Genomic DNA, 20135 nt, shown 5'->3' with positions numbered 1-20135 from the left:
TGGAGATATTTACTCAAACAGATGGGGTGCTACAGAAGACAAATATAAAAAGTACTATTCCCATGCTAAGCCCAAGTTAATCCTCGTTTTATCAACTTTTGGTTATTATGACAGGCACTAATTGTGATAAAAAATATAAGAGCGAAATACTGATTTCACATATAGATCCTGCAATGGATGAGAACCACGAGCTTACGTTGGAAGATGTCACTCCAAAACTAACAAAATGGTGGTTTCAATATCCTCACCTATTGAAGTTAAACATTTACTTAGGTTGTGCTGTGTTTGGTATGATTACCGTAGGTTATGATGGAAGTATGATGAGTAACTTACAAACTTTACCAAGTTGGGAAGGTTATTTTAACCACCCTTCAGGTGGTATATTAGGTACCTTAAGTAATGGTACTACTATTGGTAGTTTATGTGTTACGCCTTTTATTGTTCTTGTTGGTGATCGTATAGGAAGAAGACATATGCTTATGATTGGAATTATTTTGACAATTATTGGGGCAGCAATACAAGCTGGCGCTGTAAATTTTGGAATGTTTCTTGCGTCTCGTATTATAATAGGTCTTGGTTCTGGTGCAACTGGAATTGCGTCTGCCCCTATATTAGCGGAATGTGCTTTCCCATCCCAAAGACCAGCGATGACAAGTATGCTTCAAGCAAGTTTTCCAACAGGGGCATTTTTAGCAGCTCTATTTACTTGGGGTCCATACATGTCAGACATGAAATATAATAACTGGTCGTGGAGGCTACCTTCATTATTGCAAGCAGTATTCCCGATAATTCAATTGATTTTGACCTTTCTTTGTCCAGAGTCACCAAGATGGCTTATAGCACATGGTAAAGAAGACCAAGCATACGAAGTCTTGACTAAGTATCATGCTGGCGGTGATAGAGATAGTAGATTGGTGAAGTTCGAAATGGCAGAAATAAAAGCGGCAATTGCTAAAGAACTGATTGGTAAGAAGTTTTCGTGGGGTGTATGGTTCTCATCTAAAGCATACTTACATAGGTTATTTCTTACCTTTGCAATGGCAACAATATTACAAATGTGTGGTTCCTCACTTCTTTCTTACTACTTTTCGATTGTTCTTGAAGCCATTGGGTATACTGAGCCTGTCCAAAAATTGAAAATTAACATTGGTTTGACTGTTTACGGTGGGGTTTGGGGAATTGTTTTTGCCACATATGCTGGAAGGATGAAACGTAGACTTTTGATAATAAGCGGCCTTTTGTTAATGTGTGCCACGTTTATTGTTTGGATCGTATTGGCTTCTATAAATGAGAGAACAAATTTCGAGAATAAATCGTTAGGGAGAGGTATTGTCGCCATAATCTATTTATTTTATGGATTTTACCATGCGATATCTCCAATTGGTTTTACATACATGACGGAAGTTGTACCTTATACCATGAGAAGTAAGGCCTCATTGATATACAGTTTGACGAGTCAGGGATGGGTTTTATATAACAATTATGTCAACAACATTGCAATGGATGCTATTTCATGGAAGTATTATATTGTTTTTTGTGTGTGGGTATTTATTCAAGCTTGCGTAGTTTATTTCTTCTTTCCAGAAACACAAGGATTGGGATTAGAAGAAGTGGCACAGATTTTTGGTGAAGATATTACTGATATAAAGATGGCAGGTGATAATGCTGTTTTAAATAATGAAGTGAACACCGTGTATGAAGATTCTCCACGAATGTCACTCACTGAAAAGAAGAATAGCTCTGTTTAGTTTTGGTTCTTTTAGATTTAGTTAAATATGTCGATGTATGTAAGAAAAATAATAATAATAATTCCTTCTATTTGAAATCACTCAATTTTTCATTAGTTGTCAAAAGATGTACTGTAATGGGAGCCGCATAGATGGGGAACTTGGTTTCATCCTCCACCTGCGTTTCCTCAAGATAGATCCGCCTATGCACAAGCTACCACATGATCAACCTCGACAAATAAGGCCCCGTCTCCCGGATGATAGGGTATTTGGCATTGGCCAACTTATTGTACATGTAGCAAGAACCGAGCGTGCTACCGAGAAAATTGACCCCTCGAAACCAAAAGCTTGTTCCCATCTCCGTTAATTGATTGATCTCTGGACCGCGCCGGCAAGCACAGAATATGGAGAAGTGTGATGAGAATGAGCGACAACTCGGTGTACTTCTTCCTGTCTAAGGAGATGTCGCCGTTATATTTCAGATAGAGAATTCCATGCTTATATCTACTGTACTCGGTCACAGTCAGTAAAAGACGCCATCCCATTATTGAGCTGCGCATGATCCACTGAGTAATCCAACTCTTCTTTATTCCGGATGTCGAATATCATGGTTCGTGCAAGCTTATATAACCTGTCAAAAAATGCGGCGAGTCACGTCCTTATCGTCCACCTCGTGCCCGCTGGCGTTGAAAATAACACCAGTCGTGAAATTTAGGCGGGAAAGGTTGCCCTCACCGCGGGCCAACGACATTCCAATGCGCAGTAATGAGTGCGTACTTGCATCATGATCCTGTACTGGTCGGTATTCAACAACGCCCGGTCTGGGTCCAGCTCGGGCGATCTAAGAGACATGTTGTGCCGCCTCGCCTTTCCTATAACATTCAATATAATGCAGGCGTTTGACACATAAACTGCTTGGGCGCGTAAACCAATCGCATTGATGCAGTACTCCATGAATGGTATCCTGTCTTTTGGTACTAGCTCATCCAAGTTTGTTAAATAATCTTCATCAGTCTTAGAATAAATTTATAAATAACATCCATTCCTCTCGTAATTTCAGGTTACTTTTTGAGTACTACTATTAAATAAAATTAACTAATTCTAAAGTAGGATACAAAGAGCCATTGGAAATGTCTTAGTTAATTAAAGCTTGTTTATAAAGGGGATTATTGGCATTTAATACAATAAACAAGGAAATCGTTACTATGAAGATTTGCAAAAGTTATATTCATTATTATTAAAAATTATTTAGACTATTAATAAAAGTTCAGAAACTATAATATTGTTTTTGCAATGAATATATGTATATATTCAAAGTTAATACATGAATACTGGGCTTTCTTTATTCGTTAAATCTGCAAATTCTGATTTGCAAATCGCATTAGATTCGCTCATCTAACAGAAGATCTTTCTCATCTCTGTTCTTTTTCCGAAATCAACAATTATAGTATATATCAGCAAGAATAAGTAATGTTTCTGCATCACACACTATGCTAACACCTTTCTCCAAGAATATGTTGGTTCCTGATATTCAACAATGTCTGAAATTTAACTAAGTTTCCAACACAACAACAAATGAAGAAGATTGCTGCTGAAGTTATCATCTTGGTATACGTTGTATTTGATTGAAAGTAAGTTAAAGCCGGATTTTAGTAACTAGACACACACATTAAATAACACTACTCACATACTACTCATATAGTCTTTAACCCTTACCTGGAGCAAATGAAAACAAACATGATTGAAAAAATGAAACTAACACCGCAAAAAAAGATATTGCCATACAATGGGGGATAAACCTATTTGATGTTGCAAACAAAATACAACCTATAAGCTCAAATGCACCAGTGAGAATGCTCCTTAATATTAATGAATCCTTAAGTGTCTAACCAAAAGTTTCTGAGAGAGGAATCGTTCCAAAATTAGTCAAAGATACATTTGGAATATTGGATGCTACACCAAATCGAAAATAAAGCCAGGTATTGATATCCAATATGTGGATTTGTCGCATCATTATTAAGCTTTAAAGCTGTATGTCGGACGACAAATTAGGTATTCTAGACAAGAGTTGATACTGAAGTACCACTTCAGTCAAATGAATTAATCTTGTTTTCTGGTTTTATATTTCAAACTCATAAATGACCGTAGAGATACTGAAAAATAATACATTACAAGGTATAATATTGAAGTTTAACATATTATCCTCCTTATGAATAAGATCATGCCATGTTTTTTTTGTCGCATTATCTGGATATGTATATATTCATTTAGCTACAATCCAAGTATAATAAATATGTCGAATGGGATGTGAAACCCAAAAAAAGTCTCGGAATACTTAACTAAAATGGAATTAAATTTTCCACAATCCTTTCTTTCCTCACTGAAAGTACATAATATGCATGCAAGTACAATCCGAAAGACTTCTCCAAAGGCTATATGTTGTGAACACGAAAGAAAAGTATATTGGTTTATTGCAATTTAACTGAGTTGCAAGTTTATATAGAATAATCGATACAAACAATATAAAGCTATAAAAATGCAAAATTCTCATAATTATTTTCAGCTTCTTTAGAAATATCCTTAAGATAGTTGTTGGCACCATAAACGTAAAGAAGGCATTCTTTGGGTTTGTTTCCCTCTCTATTGACACCCATATACCATGAATCTGCAATTGGTAATAATGTGCTGTTGGCTCCCTCGTTAATGTATTTTTCCAACCTAATTGAGCTTCCAATGTAGGCATAATTCTTTTGTACTTATTCTTTTCTGTATAATTGATCGCATCTCTAATCCACTCACTTTGAGTTAAAGCACAAGTCGGACCATTACAGAACGCACTAGGCCCTTGAGGTCCATACATGAAAAATAAGTTAGGATACCCATAAATTGTCATACCTAAATGGGTATAGGTCCCATTTTTCCAAGTTTCTTGGAGAGATACACCATTGTCACCCTTTAAATCGATTTGATAAAACCCACCAGTAATTGAGTCGAAACCTGTAGCATATATAATAATGTCAAATTCATATTCCTTTTCTAAGGTTCTCAATCCAGTCTCGGTAACTTCGGTAATAGGTGTATCCCTAATGTTGACAATGTTGACATTATCCTGATTAAATATTTCATAGTAACGTTGTTCAAGACTTGGTCTTTTAGTAAAAATAGGGTTAACTTGTTTAGCTGGAGCCAATATTTCCCTCTTTCTTGGGTCCTTAACTCTCTCGAAAACTTTTTCCCTCCAGTACTTGTAGGCTATTTCATTAGTTTTAGGGTCAACAAACACGTCTTTGAAGTTCCCAAGCCAGAAACGGAAACCTCCCTTTTCCCAGCAATCGTCAAATTTTTCTTTAATTTCTTCAGGTGTACATTCCAGAGCAGCGCGAAAATCAGCCTCGAACTCAAAACCTGAGTAAGAAGTTTCTCTCAACTTACGGAAAATCTTTGGATAGTCAACTCTTCTCTTCATTTGAGTCTCCTTATCTTTAGGGTCGTCTGTTCTTTGTCTCATAGGAAGTGCAGTGTTGGGAGTACGTTGAAATACCACTAATTCCTTAACATCACCCCCAATCTCTTGGACCACTTGGACACCAGAAGCACCAGTTCCAACAACAGCAACTCTCTTGTTCTTTACATCTACTCCTTCCCAAGGCCAGTCCGCGGTATGGAATGACGTACTCTTAAACTTATGAGTGTCCACGCCTGGAGGATACATCTTTTTAGCAGCAAATCCAATGCAAAGAATCAAGTATTTACATCTGTAATTACCTTCTCCTTTTCCAGTAACTTGAACATCCCACATGTTATTTGCTTGGTCCCAGTGTGCTTTGCTGACATTTGATTCGAACGTATAATCCTTGCTCACGTGAATTTGTGAATCAGCATATTCGAAGTAATTTTGCAACTCTTTATATCCAGGAAAACGTTCTGAAAAAATCCATCCTTTGCAGGTTTCTTCCAACCATAATTGGTAGCAAGGAACTTCTGTGTCGACTCTTGCTCCTGGGTAGCGATTGTGATGCCATACCCCTCCTAAATAGGTTCCCCTTTCGAAGCCATGAACTGAATAACCAGCTTCTCTCAATTTAAAAAGTTCGGTAATGCCGCCGAAACCACCGCCAACAACTAATGCATCGTAATATTTAGTACTCATAATTAACTACTTTGTCTTGTTTGTTTAACAAATCTTGAAAAATATCGGATGTATTTTGATACTTATATGTGTTTCGTTCGTGGAGAAACTACTTGTTCAGCTCGACTTTTTGTTTATTGTTCCTTCGGATGTATCATTTCCCCAGAAAAATATTTAAGATATATTGAATTTCCGAAAGTTTTCAATAGATTACATTTCCGAGATATCTGGCAGATCAGCATTTGATACAAAACTTATTTTTCTCCGCAGTAATTTTTTTTATGGTAAAAGTGGCCCTCATCTATACATCATCAAAGAAAGTATAGGTTCTTATAAAAACTAATACAAACAGTGGGAACGGAAACTTACTTACCGATTGCAATCTTAGAGAGGAAGAATGTTTCTGCTTTAGCAAACAGCAAACGCCTTGCGAGATGAAACTGTTTGCAAAACGGATATTTCAGAGAACAAGATATGCCATTCAAAATTCCACCAAAGGATATGGTGATAGTTACTATTGCATTTCTGCAAGAAATTTTGTATTATAATTTACTATGCGTTTTTCAATAGAAACAAATTTCCTAGTTTGATATATATTTTATATAAAACTTTAAAAGCTACGTTTGAATTTTTATTGTTGAGATTTATTAACTTACGATTTAAAGGCATCATATACTGCAGTTTCTGCTTTTATAAACCCACTTGCTGATTCATCAAGAAAAGGAAAAATTTGAGTAGCCCAAAAAATTCCTACTTTATTCTTGATATCTATCAAGTAATATAGATTTGCAACACCGGACCAGTGAATAGTACCTTTTGGTCTCCCAGTGGGTAAATCTTGCTCGTTTACTGCAAACCCAAGTGACCAAGTATCTGGTTTTATACTTGGATCTAAAAGAGCCGATTTAGTGACTTCTTGTTGAAAGGATTCAAGATCGGTGACATGCAAACCTTTAGCTAGATTATTTTGAATAGCAATCTCATGAGTTTCCGGTTTGATAATCTGCAAACCATCTTCTGTTTTTCCACCGTTCAACCAAATTCTAATGAACTTTAAATAATCATCTACAGTCCCAAAAATACCATGGCCTCCCATATCTAACTTAGGATCTCTTTCTGGACCAAATGGAGCAATCATCAATCCTTCTGATGTACGCATATGTGTTGAAACTATATCATTATTCTTTATATGAAAAGTACATGAGTCCATCTTGGCAGGCTTAAAAATATTCTCCATAATATAGTCCCCTAACTTTTGACCAGCGACAGCTTCCAACACAAACCCTGCCCAATCCAAATTCATACCATAATGCCATTTTGTACCCGGTTCAAATATCAAAAACGTGCAATCCATTGTTGTTTCATCAACGTTAAGAATGTTTGGTTGTCCATTTTGCTCAAGTATCTTCTTGTAATCTTCGTTGAAGAAAGGATAAGAGAATCCTGCAGAATGGGTTAATAACATACGCATAGTTATATCTACAGTTGGAGGCTCAAAAATTGGTGTTTTCTCATCTTTCCAACCTTTGATTATACCAATATCTCCAATTTTCGATAAATATGTCTTCACTGGTACATCTAAGTCAATCAATCCTTTTTCAACCAATTGGAGAATTGCTGTGGTTGTGATGGCCTTTGAACACGAATAGTAGCAAAAAACTGCATCTGTTGTCATTTCCTTCCTATTGTCAAGACTCACAACGCCCTTTGAATTCAAATATTTTGTTTCCTTTTCGTTTGTGACTCCCAAAACAACTCCTGGAGCAAAACTTTGTGCATTTGTATTGTCCACTGCATTGTTGAGAATATTATCCAAATTGTTGGAAAGCTCAGAAAGGCAGGATGGATCATTTAACGAAGTCATCATCTTATTCCTAAGTTCTATACTGAGCTTTCAAAGAATAAAAAGAATGAACTTATATAGCTGGAGCGTCTTTTCCCCATGCTTATCCGGAGCGACATTTCCCCTCAATCGACATTTCCGATGAGCTCAACTGAATAATACTAGTACGTGCAAGCGGAATTACATGATCAATCCCCTCAATACTTCAAAATTATGAGTAAGTGTGCAAGGTATAAAGTAAAGTTAATTTTTTATTTTTATAAGGTTGACACTATCCATGGCGACATTGTTCCCCTCTAGACATTTCCGAGCTCAAATATTGATGAGTACTCAAAGCCTGTATCGTTTCTTGGAATCGGAATGCACATTATCTCACCATCGTGGCCACCACTACATGATTGTTTTCATTTCTTGGTCCTTCCTGCCAATATAAGAGATATTCCGGATATAAGGCCTTTCTCAAGATACTGCTGGAACTTGGCCTTTGATTCCTTCGTCCATGTGCATGTGAAAAACACGTGCCTCGTCAAGCTTCCATCCCTCAACTTTCGAAATACCTTTATTCTATGCCCTCTAATTCCATAATCAATAGGCTTACCTCTTCATCATATCGCTGACCATAGACTGCAGGAACTCTTCTTGGAGCATGACCAACCGCCTTTCTTCTCAAAAAGTATGAACATTAAAATGGCGTAAGAGAGCACTTCCTATTCGTCGCTCACATCTAGCTTGTAGGCATGCTCATTCTATAATAGACATCCTCTGCATACTTACAGATCTTCAAAGAACCCCATGATAACAACCGCGCATTAACTATCGACTATAACACCCCATCGCCTGCCCAACGCTCTTATTGCCTTTGCTAACAAATACATTACTAGGATATTAAAATTGTATTCTCACAACCATCTTATAACATCATCTGCTTCATTATCCTGACCCTACTCTTCTTCATTAAACCTCTCATACACCTCCTCTATCGCCTCATCCTCTAGTTCCCCTTTCTGATTCTCTTACTGATATCACACACAGAGCAAGGAACAAACCTTTGCTACAAACAACTCTGCTCTACTTTTCCATTCAATTCGTGCACCAACATACCATTCACGCATTTATCTCCCTGGATTATCTCCGATTTCATCCCTGGATCCAACAATATAATTGACCGACCCACATTATTAACCTTCTTTCTCCACATCCTTGGCACAACTTGCTGAAAATCAACACTACTGGGGACGCTACCAATGGATATTACATGGCTTATACCCTCAACATCAACCCTGTGACTGAACGCGGACGTTGCAAGCATCATGGCACTCTCCGTTTCTGCAAACTCTTTATACGCCTTGCACTTTTTTGTCCGAATGATATGCCGTAAAACACCATCCACTCTAGCCGCTGAAAAATATCCTTAGCTGTTTCCCGCAGATACTTAAACAAAATGTCAATGTTTTTTCTTGACACAGATCTCTCAATGATGGGCTTTTCAGAATACAAGAAGCCACCCTCAGAAAATACAATATCATGGTGTTATTCTACCTTTTCAAAAACAAGAGGCAATAAGGAATTAACATTATGAGGGTATGGATGACTTGTCAGCAATCTACTCAACTCAAATATTGTGGGTCATATGTCTACCATCTCTTTTAAAGCAGTGACTGTTTTTCCTTTGGCAATCCCAGGCCCTGATACGATAAGGGGTCCATGTACCAACTGCTCAGGAACACCAGCAGGCCATTTTTCAATTAAGTTATGATCACCAAGGTATTCTCCATGATCCGTGAAGAAAACCTTTATGGTATTTGATTCTTCTGCCCTTTTAGCAATCCTTCTTCATTGTTCATCAATTCTGCTAATTATACCGTAATAGATAACAATTACTTCTTGCTAAATACATTCTTCGATATTTTCCAATCAAGTCTTTCACCCAATTTTTGCATAAAAATTGGTTCGTACTCGGTTTTATCATTTCTGGCAAGGGAAACTCGAAACTCAAGAGTATTTTTGTATACTCACTTATTAAAAGGATTCGAGCTTGGACAAATATGCTTATCCATTCTGTGATGCTAACCACCTGGAAGATGATATCCAAAACTACTTTAATGAAGAAATAACAAGTACAATCAGGCGACTTTATCGTGATACAGGTAATATGGACAACTATTTTGGCAAACAGTCGATTATTAAACCACCATTGGATAGAAGAAAAGTCGCATAAACAGCTATGGGTCATGTATTGAAAAAAGGACCTTTTAAAAATTTGCAAATTCCAGAAGTTTGTTTTGCTATAGGTGATTATAAAAAAGGAACCTATAATTTGGCACGAGGATTTGAAGAATTAAAAGTGACTATAAAAGAATTCAAGCAATATCTATTGGATACTAAGCGATTGAGATCTCTGAAAAGTCTACAGTTTTTGTTGATAGGGAGTGGTCCCCTAGGGTTTTATTTGCTTTAGTTTTAAGGAAATATCTTTATCAAGAATTCCTTTGCGACACTGATAGGATTTTTATCTCAGATCACCAAACTTTCTCAGGATTCTTCAGGTATGACATTGTGAATGAAAAAATGACTATAGACTATATGCAATCAATGATCCAGAAAATGTTGGGTATGGCGTTACCTTAAGAAGTGTAATAGCGGGATTTTCATATAAGGATGTGTCTGACGCATATGTTGCAAAGGGTAAACTAGTAAAATGTTTTGAGGTGGCAGGTAAAACAGAGGGACTGGATCCATTTGAAAATATACTTCCTAGGACTACTAGAGGATCGTCAGGGAAACAATCTTTCAGCAACCTTTCAGGAAATTTAGACTCAATCACAGAAAATACTGGCATAGATGACAAATATAGATGTAATGATAATCCTTCTGAGGAAAGTTTTGACGAAATGAGTTGAGAACAACAATTCTAGAACAAGATATTTTACTTGGAAGGAATCCCACAGATAAAATATACCTACAAGCGAAGCTGGGTTTTATGGGGGCTATGTCGTTATTCCGATGAATATTACTCTAGCTTTTACCCAAAAAACTTTAACCTTTATTGCAGCTGAAACCTTTCTTCAAAATCAATTTTCTTTGCCACTTCGGATTGGCTACCACTACCTCGATAATTCGTTAACTGCATAACTTGGAAAACTTTTAGTTAAAGCGACTGGCATAGATTGCATACATCATATGTGTCGTATAGCGAATCAGCACCTTCAATATTCCCTCTCTCAATATCCTGCTGTAATTCCGTACCCTTCAAAAGCAGTCTTGCTTGAAGAATATACTCCTTGAAAACCATATGACTCCATTTTTATTGCAACTACTTATAGATGCGAAATCTCTGAAAGTAGCAACATAGCGCGAAAACGATCACAAAACATCTCATAAAATCCTAAACTATACCACGATGATTGCCGCACCTTTACAGCATTATTTAAGTCCTACATTACATACTTGATATAAAAAAGTTCTTATATTACAATCCCTACATTTCAGCAAAAACTGAAATCAAAATTCTTAGTATTCTTAGAATTTCAATATAGATCACTATTTCTCACATTTTTTGCGCAAACATAAAAAACATGTACTTCTTTCCATATATCAAAATATCACGACATACTCAGGCGATTTCATTTTAACATACAAGCTTATCATACATCTGATCAAATGAGTAAGTATACAATCTGAGTATGGAGACTCTACAATTTTTGGTGGACCAATTTTTCGTGCACCAGCCCGGCTTTGATGACCATTTTGCAATTTCTTAATTACTATTGTCTTCATTCATATTCATTGTCATATCACATTCAGAATCACTATCTTCACTGTCTGTATTGGTTGGGAATACACTGTTCAAAAAATCAAAATCATTCATTTTATTCTTTTCATTTGCAGGATATTGTGATAACCCAAAATTAGCTAACAAAATTTTACCTGACTCAGAAACATGGATGTTCTCCATCCTAACATCATTATGGCTAATTCCCAACAGATGGAGTTCTTCTAGCCTTAATTTAACACCCTCATACACCTTTTCCTCTTCCCACTCGTTCCTTGGAATTTTTTCACCTACATCTTCAAATATATGCATTGGATGATCAGGAACGCCATTCCAATAACCAGAAACAATGAGCTTTGAAAAATTTGCAGCAAATTGTGATTTCGCATTTTTTTCATTAATTGAAAGTTCCGTAATGAACATTTCGTAATATTCTCTTTTATCAGGAAGACTGACCCATAACAAACCATTGGCTGCATCTTCCCAGAACAATTTAGAGTAGCGATACAATTCAGCAACCACAGTGTATGGAAGTTTCAATCCTAAATTAGGATACCATTTCACTGCGTTATGAATTATTCGCCAGTATGGTTGGTCTAAGATTACTTGAAAATCTTCAAGGCCATCTGTTTCTTCAATGTTTCTCAACCCTTGAAGTTCATTAGTTGGTAGTTTATTTAAAAGCTCAACAGGTCTGGGAAGTACATTCAAGAATGGATCAAACCTCTTGGCACTGTTAGCCACCAGAAGGGACCTCGCTAGCGCTTTCTTCGTATCGAAGGCTTTTTCCTCACTCTTATAAAAGAATCCAGCTATAGCAGATCTTAAAGTCATACCTTCTAAAGCAGTCTCTGGATCGTTTATGACATAATATTCTATTGTCATTTGACCATTGACAATTTCATATCTGAAAAAACCTGAAAATGATTGGTGATCTGAGATGAAAACTCTATCGGTACCACAAAGGAAGGCCTGATAAAGATGTTTGCGAAGAGTCAAAGCAAAAACCACCCTAGGGCTCCATTCCCTCTCTGGAAAAATTAATTCAATCATTGAAGTTCTTGTATTTTCTATAGCTACTTTCAATTCTTCAAATCCCTGAGATAAATAATAATTTTCTGTCTTATAGTCACCTATTCCGAAACATAAGGCAGGACTATCTGTATAAGGTTCCGACTTGCTCATCTTATAGTGCATAATATCAGGTCGCAATTTTTGTTTCTGATTCAAAAGAGCTTTTACAATTGGAGGATATCCAAATCTATGGTAAAAATCATAGATGCTATGTTATATACGTTCAATTGACCCAGATATATCTTGCCTGAAATATTGATGGATGTCAAACTCATCATCCCAATCATATGCCAATGGATAAGGAAAAACTGGGTTTAAACAAGGAAGATATTGAATCTTCGATTCTTTAATAGTCTTATCAAAAGGAGAAAGATAATTTGTTTTGAACTCATCAATACTCAAGCCTGTAAACTTGGCATTCATCATTGCATTTGTGATATAAACAAGAGCTGACATAAATGGCATGTCGCCTGCAAATACATCTGCATCACTTTGAGGTACTAAGCTCTTCATGACCTGCTTTGTTTTGCCTCTATAATCTCGGATCTTTAGTAATGGAATATCCAACAATATTCTTGTACTTTGTTCATTATTATCACGTAAACTATTGAATAATGTTGGATTTATTTTGATAGCTTCCCTAGAAGGCTCTTCGACAATGATTTCTTTGATATCTTTACCAGAGAAGTACATTATTTATATTTATATAAACTGATAGTTTGGTATAATTATTCTTTTTTTAATATTTATTCATTAAGACAAGTTAATGCGAAGTACTGCAACCTTTTGCGAGCAACACCAGCTTACATGAATGACACGAAATAACTCCGAAGGTATTAATCCAAAATAATTGCTTTAATGACGTTCCATACATGTAAACAGTTGCAATGTTATGCGACAAGAAGTTTTGAAACTTTTTATTTTCTTACGGACGACTTGTATTTTTTGCTTTTACATGGTTTAGATGTGTATGGTAAAAATGAATTCTTCAAGTGTAGGTGATACATGAGCTATCTATTATCTTAAGCACTAAATAAGTAGGCTATTTGTTTGAAAAACTACTTTTAGCAGTTATCATTTTCGCGTCAAGTATTGTAGTCAATATGTGGGAGACTATTCAATTTGGCATAAAAAAATACTTGTTAAAATGCTAATCTAAGGGATTATTGCGGTATTTTTCAAGCTTTAACTATAATGGAAATACTTAATGATTAACTAATAAATTAAAAATAGTCCCACAAGGCTTTACGATCATCGTCTGACCACAAATGTTTCTATCCACAAGATGATTAGTATGTTGTACAACAAATTCCCTATTTTGAGAAATTCGATTTAACGATTATATTCTTTCCCAGTATAATTTGTGAGTAGGAATGATATTAAATCAAATCAGGAGAGAGTCCGCATGCCAAACACAAAATACCCGCGCATTTTTATGGCTCTGCTTTGAATTAAGCCTATGTGTCAATCGTAATCGTAATAAGAGAGACCACAAAGTTATAACCAAGTTCACCACGTAAACAAGATATTTGCGCCCTGTAGTTGTTTGTATATTCATAACCATATGGAATACTTCTGCACTTGAATGTCATGTTGATGTGAAGATGACTGTATTCGGTCATGCATAACAGGCTGTCCGAAGTTCCGGATAACCTATTGTTGAAGTCGGAGGCATCAATATGGGCAACAGCTTTTCCGAATTGAGAATCATCTATCCTCAAGACGATATGGGAATTTATTACCCCCTGTGCAACAGGACCGCAGTTGTTCAGAATATATTTGATAAGTTAGTATATAAACAGATATATTTATTTGAAATAAATTATAAACATAATAGTTACGGTATAATTTAGGTTATAGTTTTGTGAACAGTTTGAAATAACAAATAAATGAGGAGAGTGAATAACAACGTTAAGAGTTTTTGTATTACGTTTATATGCCTTAATATTATTCTGCATTATGTCACAGGTTACAGTGTCTATGGTTTTGTAAAAGAGATTAGATGGTGGATCCATAGATACTGTGGGAAAGAGCCCTAGTAATAATACAGATATCTGTATCAAATTTGTAAAAGTCCCGAACTACATACAAGCAATTGGAAAACCCGCCTGGTTAGAGTCTTGGGAAGATGCAGAATTCAACACTGAATGTAACGAAGATTACAATGTTACTGGATTAAGTGGGGTTGATTGGCTACACCCTATAACTTGGTATGACCGTGTCACTCCATACAAAGACAAGTACCTAAGAGTTGTGGCATGGGGAGGTAGCTCGAGTATTGGCAGCGATACTTTTATACTCGGAGGACTTCGGAAGAGTCGATCCTGATTATGAGGGAGTATATTGAGGAGAATAAATTAGCTTTCCTAAATATCCGTAGCTTGCATACTTATTTTGTCAGGTTGTTGCCATAGTTTTCTCCAGGAAAGGAGCTGTCATTCTGCATAGACTGTAAAGGGATCAGCCCTACCGGATGACAGGAGTTTACGAACTTAATTACTTTATAAAATGTTTACTATTTATCTTTATTTAATTCCTATTATTGCAATAGTTTTAGTTGTTTTAAATTATTTAGTTCTAATGATAATTCATGTATTGCGAAGATGGCGAATATTAGCTGTAACACTGTAATGAACGAAGATTATATTTCTTTCAACTTCTCACTTGAATAGTCTTATATCAATATGTTTGCTGATAACGTAAGAAATATGGGGTATAGGGATATTCATCATAGCTTTCTTGAGGACGAACTGTTGACGCATAGGCCTTTTTTTTTTTTTTTTTCGTTCGGGTTGCAAAATTTTGTGTTTTTTAGAGTGGGAAGTGCGGGTTGAGTATCCCTTCTAACGATATTTTATACGCAGGAGGTTGCTGAAACTTCACCTCTTTTGGATAGCCATGCGGCGTCAGACGGGAATGTTTGAATTACGCTAAGACATTTCATTATATAATCACCATTGCCATTACGTAACCCAACGAATGATTAAGGAATGAGCATCGCTGTTTAATACCTATCACATGATGCCATGTATGTATTTTTCGGGGGTAGATAGCAGTGATATCACCATCGATGGTAATAGCAACGAGTACATTACAGTAGATCCAGAACTATATGGTAGAGTCCGCAATATCATGGAAAAATGCAAGATTTTTTTTGATTACTCACTTATTAAGGATTCGTAGTGAAAGAAGCGAGCGAAACCCCTCCTCAGAGAGACTAGTGCCCAAGAGTAAGGAATCCGTGGACATAGGGAATACGCCGTTTATGCGGGTTCTTGTGTATACCAGCCGAGCATTGATTACTGCTGAATTCAGGGAGATGAGTAGTGATGGATTCACGGATAGCTTGCGTCGCTTGATAATGCTCTTAGGGAATCGAGTATCAGGAGTCGACTTTTAGCAGAAGACTATCGTTATCCATTGGGGGATGCAATGCATGTGGACAAGCTATCCAGTGGTACTTTAATGGAAAAATAGCAGGAACAATCGATCAGCTTTATCGTGATGATGTAGGACAACTGTTTTGATAATCCATCAATTGTAAGACCGCCATTGGATCAACGAAGAATAATACAACCTGATATGATTCATATGATAAATAAATCGGATTCAGATAAGCAATATCCCGATATTGTTTTCGGGATAGGTGATTACAAAACGGGAGTCTATAAGATGCGGAATGATTTGAAGGATTGAAGGCAGCTATAGAGAATCAAATTGAGAATGATCCTCAAGACAATCAGTATAGTCAAGAAAGTGAAGTACTTCTTGACGAGGCTGGCAATGATGAAAATGATGGAAGTGGTACTAATCCTTCCTCTGAAGCGGTTTTTGATGAGATGAGCGAACAATCGCTCGCTACAAGCACAATAACGGAAGGTAATACGTCGAAGGCGTCACAAATATAGTAGTGAACATCCATAACAGAAACTGCTATTTTATTAGCGTCTTAATCTGCTGAATGCTCTCTTAGAATTTATTCGAGAAAGAGGTTTTAAATGTTAACCCTTGTTACAAGCCAATATTTATCTTTATTGAATACCTCCTCTATATGTAGATCTCACGTAATTTATAATTTGGAATATAATTCAAGGAATAATATATTAGAGAAAAGGTTTTCTAATTAGAAAGTAGCACCAAGATGTATTGAGAATTTTCTGTTCAAATACCTCGACAATGCAATTTCTGAATATGTACCATCAAAAGTTTCTAAATCTTTTCAATTTTGAAAGTTCAGGTATTATTTAGTATTCTGAATAAGTTCCAATATCCTTGGGATCTGAGAAAAGTGTATCATCATAAATTTTTCATTATCGTTCACTATTTTAAAATTCTTAGAAGACGTAATATAGCCTACAATTCTACTCTCCCCACCTTCTCTTAGTTACTAGTTTAACAAAAATTCGGTGTGCATCTCAACTATGCAAGTGCAGTCGATAAGTTCTTGAAAAAATTAGTTTATTTCGTGCATTATATGGTATTATTGCATTAAATCCGCTGAGAGATAGACATTTATCCACTTGAATAATCGAAATTTCGGAAAAAATGAGTAATCCTTTTTATGCCAAAATTTAGGATATAAAAGTTTAACGATTTTACCTATATCATTTTCAATATTGGAAAAAAAACATATTTCTTTCTAGAGATATGCTTAATACCGCATTATTTACAGATTTAAATAATTGCATTTTGTGGGGTTCTGATATGCGAACATCACGAAAAAAGTTTTGGTATCACCAAGATTGACGAGTTTAGTAAGATCGTAATTGATAACCAGGAAGACGTTGATCTGAAGGATGAAAGAAGACAGATATTTTATGAACGATTTTGATATGCTGAATTCTAAGGGGACCACTATCCTTAAATAGCAAGACGATACCACACAGCGTAATGAAAACGTTGCGTGCGACACATCGAAAACAACAAATCAAAGTGTGGGATGGAAATAACTTACATTTCCGGGTAACCCTCAACGGCTAGAAAAGACATCCGACGGATCGCATAAAAAGTTCCTAGTTTAGCTCCGTTTTTACTACCAGTATTATCTAAAAAGATGAACAATCCTATATTTCAAAACGACTATGGAGTAAATCCACCAACTAATGAAAGTTATAATGAGGTGATTAAATATAAGAGAAAACTAGAAATTGCGGTAAGTAATAAAATAACAGATCTGCATCAACATGCGTCAGAGCTTGAATTACAAGCAAAACGCCAGTGTCTAGAAATTCAAGTGCAATCAAATGAAGATATTCAACGTGTAAATGGCTTTCTTGAACAGAAAGCTAACGAAGAAGGAGCGGATACAATGCCACTTTGGTTTTCAAACTGGGCTAACCGTTTTGCTAGTGATATGTCAGATTTGAAAGGTGATATGTCAGATTTGAAAGGTGATATGTCAGGGTTATCAACTGCTTTGAATCGAGTTAATTTCAGAATCGCACGCATTGAAAACAAAGAGCTGAGAGCTTCCGGTTTCTCTAGTGGAAAGCTACCATTTTTGAATGGGCAAGAGCCCGACGAAGATTTGCCGCCCATTCTAAATATCGAAGACATTGAAAACTTAACAAGAGAAGAATGTGTTCGTTATTTAAGAGGCTACGGTGTTTCATTTACAAACAACGAGACTATTTCATTGAAAAAGAAATTAAGAGATGCAATTGGTTTCACTTTAAGAAGTGATTCAGTATTCGACTTTCATAGTTTTCGAAATTAATTAGCGAAGTCGCTGCTACTTATTTGTATAAAATAATTCCAATAGAGTCAGTCCTTGTATGACTTCCGCTTACAAATGTAACTATATTGGTAAATGGTTTGTTGTTAAGAAAAAGGAGGAAATCATATTTCAGCTGTATAAATAGCTTTGTTCGTATAGGATTGAATAGGCTGATAAAAATTAGAAGCTGGCTTCTAAAGTATAAGCTGTTAGAATTTCTTCGTCGTAGCACACACAGAGTAGATTATCCATGATCCGCTTTGAGACATTCTATGTCACCAACTAATTATTGCAGTTTCTAATGATTGTAGATTAAAGTTGAGGCTTTACTAAGTAAAGGTTTCCGATGTTCAAACAATACCTGCCTGTTGCGATACTTTCATGAAATCAATAATTCGTCATCCAATAATGTTGTAACTTCATTTATCTTATTTTTTTCGAACCAGATCTTGAACTCTTTCGCCGTAATAAGTTAATTCAAAAATACAGGGCAAATTCTGTCCCAGAATTCCGATCCAAATGAAATAGGATGATTTTAACAATACTGTTTGTCAATAGTGCCGCCTGTTTAAATATTTGTGAAACATTTAAATTGATATTTTCAGCATGAAAAGAAGTGTTTCCCTTTTTGAAAGTTTTGGTCCTTAGTCTATTTTTGTTCATTTTCAATGATATCTAATCGGTTTCGTTGTAATAAATCTGGAAATCCAGAACAAGCTCTGATTTAAATTAGCATAACGGTTACCACATAATCATGGAATTCGATCCTGATACTGAATAAAGCTAGCATAAAAGAAATACTTGTTTCAAGTTTCAGCTAGGAAATAATTGCATTTTATGGGGTTATTGAAATGCGAACATCACGATAAAAGATTTGTGTAACGAGTTTAGTAAAATCGCCGATGATAACCATGAAGATGTTGATGTGGAGGATGCAAGAAGACATATATTTTTATAAATAATTTTAATATGATGAATTCTAAGAGGACTACTAACTTAATAGCATGACGATACAACACATCGTAACTGAAAACGTTGCGTGCGACACATTAAAAACAACAAATCATAAGTTGTGTCAAAATAGCAAAAAAATTAAAAGTGCTCATTTACATTCGCATTTTACGACGTTGATCTATGAAAGAGGTTTGCACGTTAGTTTTTGATTTAGGCCTTACCAGTCTCAAGTTGGAAATTCATTTATTGTGCGTTGAATGGTCACAAGATGATAAGCAAAAGAGCATTCGAAAATATTCGGCGGACGCTCAGAAAAATAAGATAGAAAATCTTCCAACAGAGCTAACAACCGTAAAAGGGTTTGTTCCTAATGTGCAATAACAAGAAAGTGTGCTTTACTAAAAAATCTTCAATGACGTAAAAAGTATGCGTGGAACGAACCCGGCCTTTGTATTGGAAGCTGTCAAAAAAGTTGCATTTGAAGAGACCAATTGCGAAATTGGAGCCTAAGGATGTCAGGGTTCGCATAAAAGAAACTGGTATTTGCGGTTCTGATGCTCATTACTGGCAAATGGAATTATTGGTAAGTACGTTTTGAAAGAAGTTACATATATGATATTGGGTCATGATGGAATTATTTCCGCACTTGGCGCCTAAGTACCCGGTTTAAAAATTGGTAAGAGAGTTGCTATTGAACCTATAAATTTTGTGATCTTTGCAGAGTTGGAAAATATATTGCTATGGTACTTATTTTACGGCAACTCCGCTTGACGATGGTACTTTAGCTAAATACTATAATGTTTCTTATGATTATGCTTTACAAGATCCTAGATCATATGAATACGGAAGAAGCCGTTATGATAGAACCTGTTAGTGTCACAGTAAAAATCTCCTAGCGTGCCAAGTTGAAGGCGGTTGAT

General features: G+C 35.9%; 12 protein-coding genes across 12 annotated transcripts; 4 read left to right on the top strand and 8 right to left on the bottom strand. All coding sequences in view use genetic code 12, as the record gives it.

The window, feature by feature from the left end:
• Nucleotides 1-107: 107 nt before the first annotated feature.
• Nucleotides 108-1748, top strand: DEHA2D19338g (DEHA2D19338p; the record flags this gene model as incomplete). The annotated part of the gene is made up of 1 exon (XM_002770326.1): nt 108-1748. The coding sequence occupies one exon, from the start codon at nt 108-110 to the stop codon at nt 1746-1748; it is 1641 nt and encodes a 546-aa protein (XP_002770372.1).
• Nucleotides 1749-2438: 690 nt separating this feature from the next.
• On the bottom strand, nt 2439-2681 carry DEHA2D19316g (DEHA2D19316p; the record flags this gene model as incomplete). The annotated part of the gene is made up of 1 exon (XM_002770325.1): nt 2439-2681. The coding sequence occupies one exon, from the start codon at nt 2679-2681 to the stop codon at nt 2439-2441; it is 243 nt and encodes an 80-aa protein (XP_002770371.1).
• A 1423-nt stretch (nt 2682-4104) lies between these two features.
• On the bottom strand, nt 4105-5877 carry DEHA2D19294g (DEHA2D19294p; the record flags this gene model as incomplete). The annotated part of the gene is made up of 1 exon (XM_002770324.1): nt 4105-5877. One exon carries the CDS (start codon nt 5875-5877, stop codon nt 4105-4107), a length of 1773 nt encoding a protein of 590 aa, XP_002770370.1.
• Nucleotides 5878-6508: 631 nt separating this feature from the next.
• DEHA2D19272g (DEHA2D19272p) lies at nt 6509-7723 on the bottom strand (the record flags this gene model as incomplete). Its single annotated transcript, XM_002770323.1, has 1 exon — nt 6509-7723. The coding sequence occupies one exon, from the start codon at nt 7721-7723 to the stop codon at nt 6509-6511; it is 1215 nt and encodes a 404-aa protein (XP_002770369.1).
• A 1027-nt stretch (nt 7724-8750) lies between these two features.
• DEHA2D19250g (DEHA2D19250p) lies at nt 8751-9011 on the bottom strand (the record flags this gene model as incomplete). Its single annotated transcript, XM_459325.1, has 1 exon — nt 8751-9011. The coding sequence occupies one exon, from the start codon at nt 9009-9011 to the stop codon at nt 8751-8753; it is 261 nt and encodes an 86-aa protein (XP_459325.1).
• A 912-nt stretch (nt 9012-9923) lies between these two features.
• On the top strand, nt 9924-10157 carry DEHA2D19228g (DEHA2D19228p; the record flags this gene model as incomplete). Its single annotated transcript, XM_002770322.1, has 1 exon — nt 9924-10157. One exon carries the CDS (start codon nt 9924-9926, stop codon nt 10155-10157), a length of 234 nt encoding a protein of 77 aa, XP_002770368.1.
• A 545-nt stretch (nt 10158-10702) lies between these two features.
• On the top strand, nt 10703-10831 carry DEHA2D19206g (DEHA2D19206p; the record flags this gene model as incomplete). The annotated part of the gene is made up of 1 exon (XM_002770321.1): nt 10703-10831. The coding sequence occupies one exon, from the start codon at nt 10703-10705 to the stop codon at nt 10829-10831; it is 129 nt and encodes a 42-aa protein (XP_002770367.1).
• A 16-nt stretch (nt 10832-10847) lies between these two features.
• DEHA2D19184g (DEHA2D19184p) lies at nt 10848-10991 on the bottom strand (the record flags this gene model as incomplete). Its single annotated transcript, XM_459323.1, has 1 exon — nt 10848-10991. One exon carries the CDS (start codon nt 10989-10991, stop codon nt 10848-10850), a length of 144 nt encoding a protein of 47 aa, XP_459323.2.
• Nucleotides 10992-11456: 465 nt separating this feature from the next.
• On the bottom strand, nt 11457-12668 carry DEHA2D19162g (DEHA2D19162p; the record flags this gene model as incomplete). The annotated part of the gene is made up of 1 exon (XM_459322.1): nt 11457-12668. The coding sequence occupies one exon, from the start codon at nt 12666-12668 to the stop codon at nt 11457-11459; it is 1212 nt and encodes a 403-aa protein (XP_459322.2).
• A 90-nt stretch (nt 12669-12758) lies between these two features.
• DEHA2D19140g (DEHA2D19140p) lies at nt 12759-13238 on the bottom strand (the record flags this gene model as incomplete). The annotated part of the gene is made up of 1 exon (XM_459321.1): nt 12759-13238. The coding sequence occupies one exon, from the start codon at nt 13236-13238 to the stop codon at nt 12759-12761; it is 480 nt and encodes a 159-aa protein (XP_459321.1).
• A 764-nt stretch (nt 13239-14002) lies between these two features.
• On the bottom strand, nt 14003-14167 carry DEHA2D19118g (DEHA2D19118p; the record flags this gene model as incomplete). The annotated part of the gene is made up of 1 exon (XM_459320.1): nt 14003-14167. The coding sequence occupies one exon, from the start codon at nt 14165-14167 to the stop codon at nt 14003-14005; it is 165 nt and encodes a 54-aa protein (XP_459320.1).
• Nucleotides 14168-17598: 3431 nt separating this feature from the next.
• On the top strand, nt 17599-18261 carry DEHA2D19096g (DEHA2D19096p; the record flags this gene model as incomplete). The annotated part of the gene is made up of 1 exon (XM_002770320.1): nt 17599-18261. The coding sequence occupies one exon, from the start codon at nt 17599-17601 to the stop codon at nt 18259-18261; it is 663 nt and encodes a 220-aa protein (XP_002770366.1).
• Between the last annotated feature and the right edge of the window lie 1874 nt (nt 18262-20135).

Source organism: Debaryomyces hansenii (assembly GCF_000006445.2).
Source record: "Debaryomyces hansenii CBS767 chromosome A complete sequence".
Taxonomy (NCBI): Eukaryota; Fungi; Ascomycota; class Pichiomycetes; order Serinales; family Debaryomycetaceae; genus Debaryomyces; species Debaryomyces hansenii.
The sequence above is the reverse complement of the archived record's forward strand: the minus strand, read 5'-3'. Positions and strand labels throughout refer to the sequence as shown.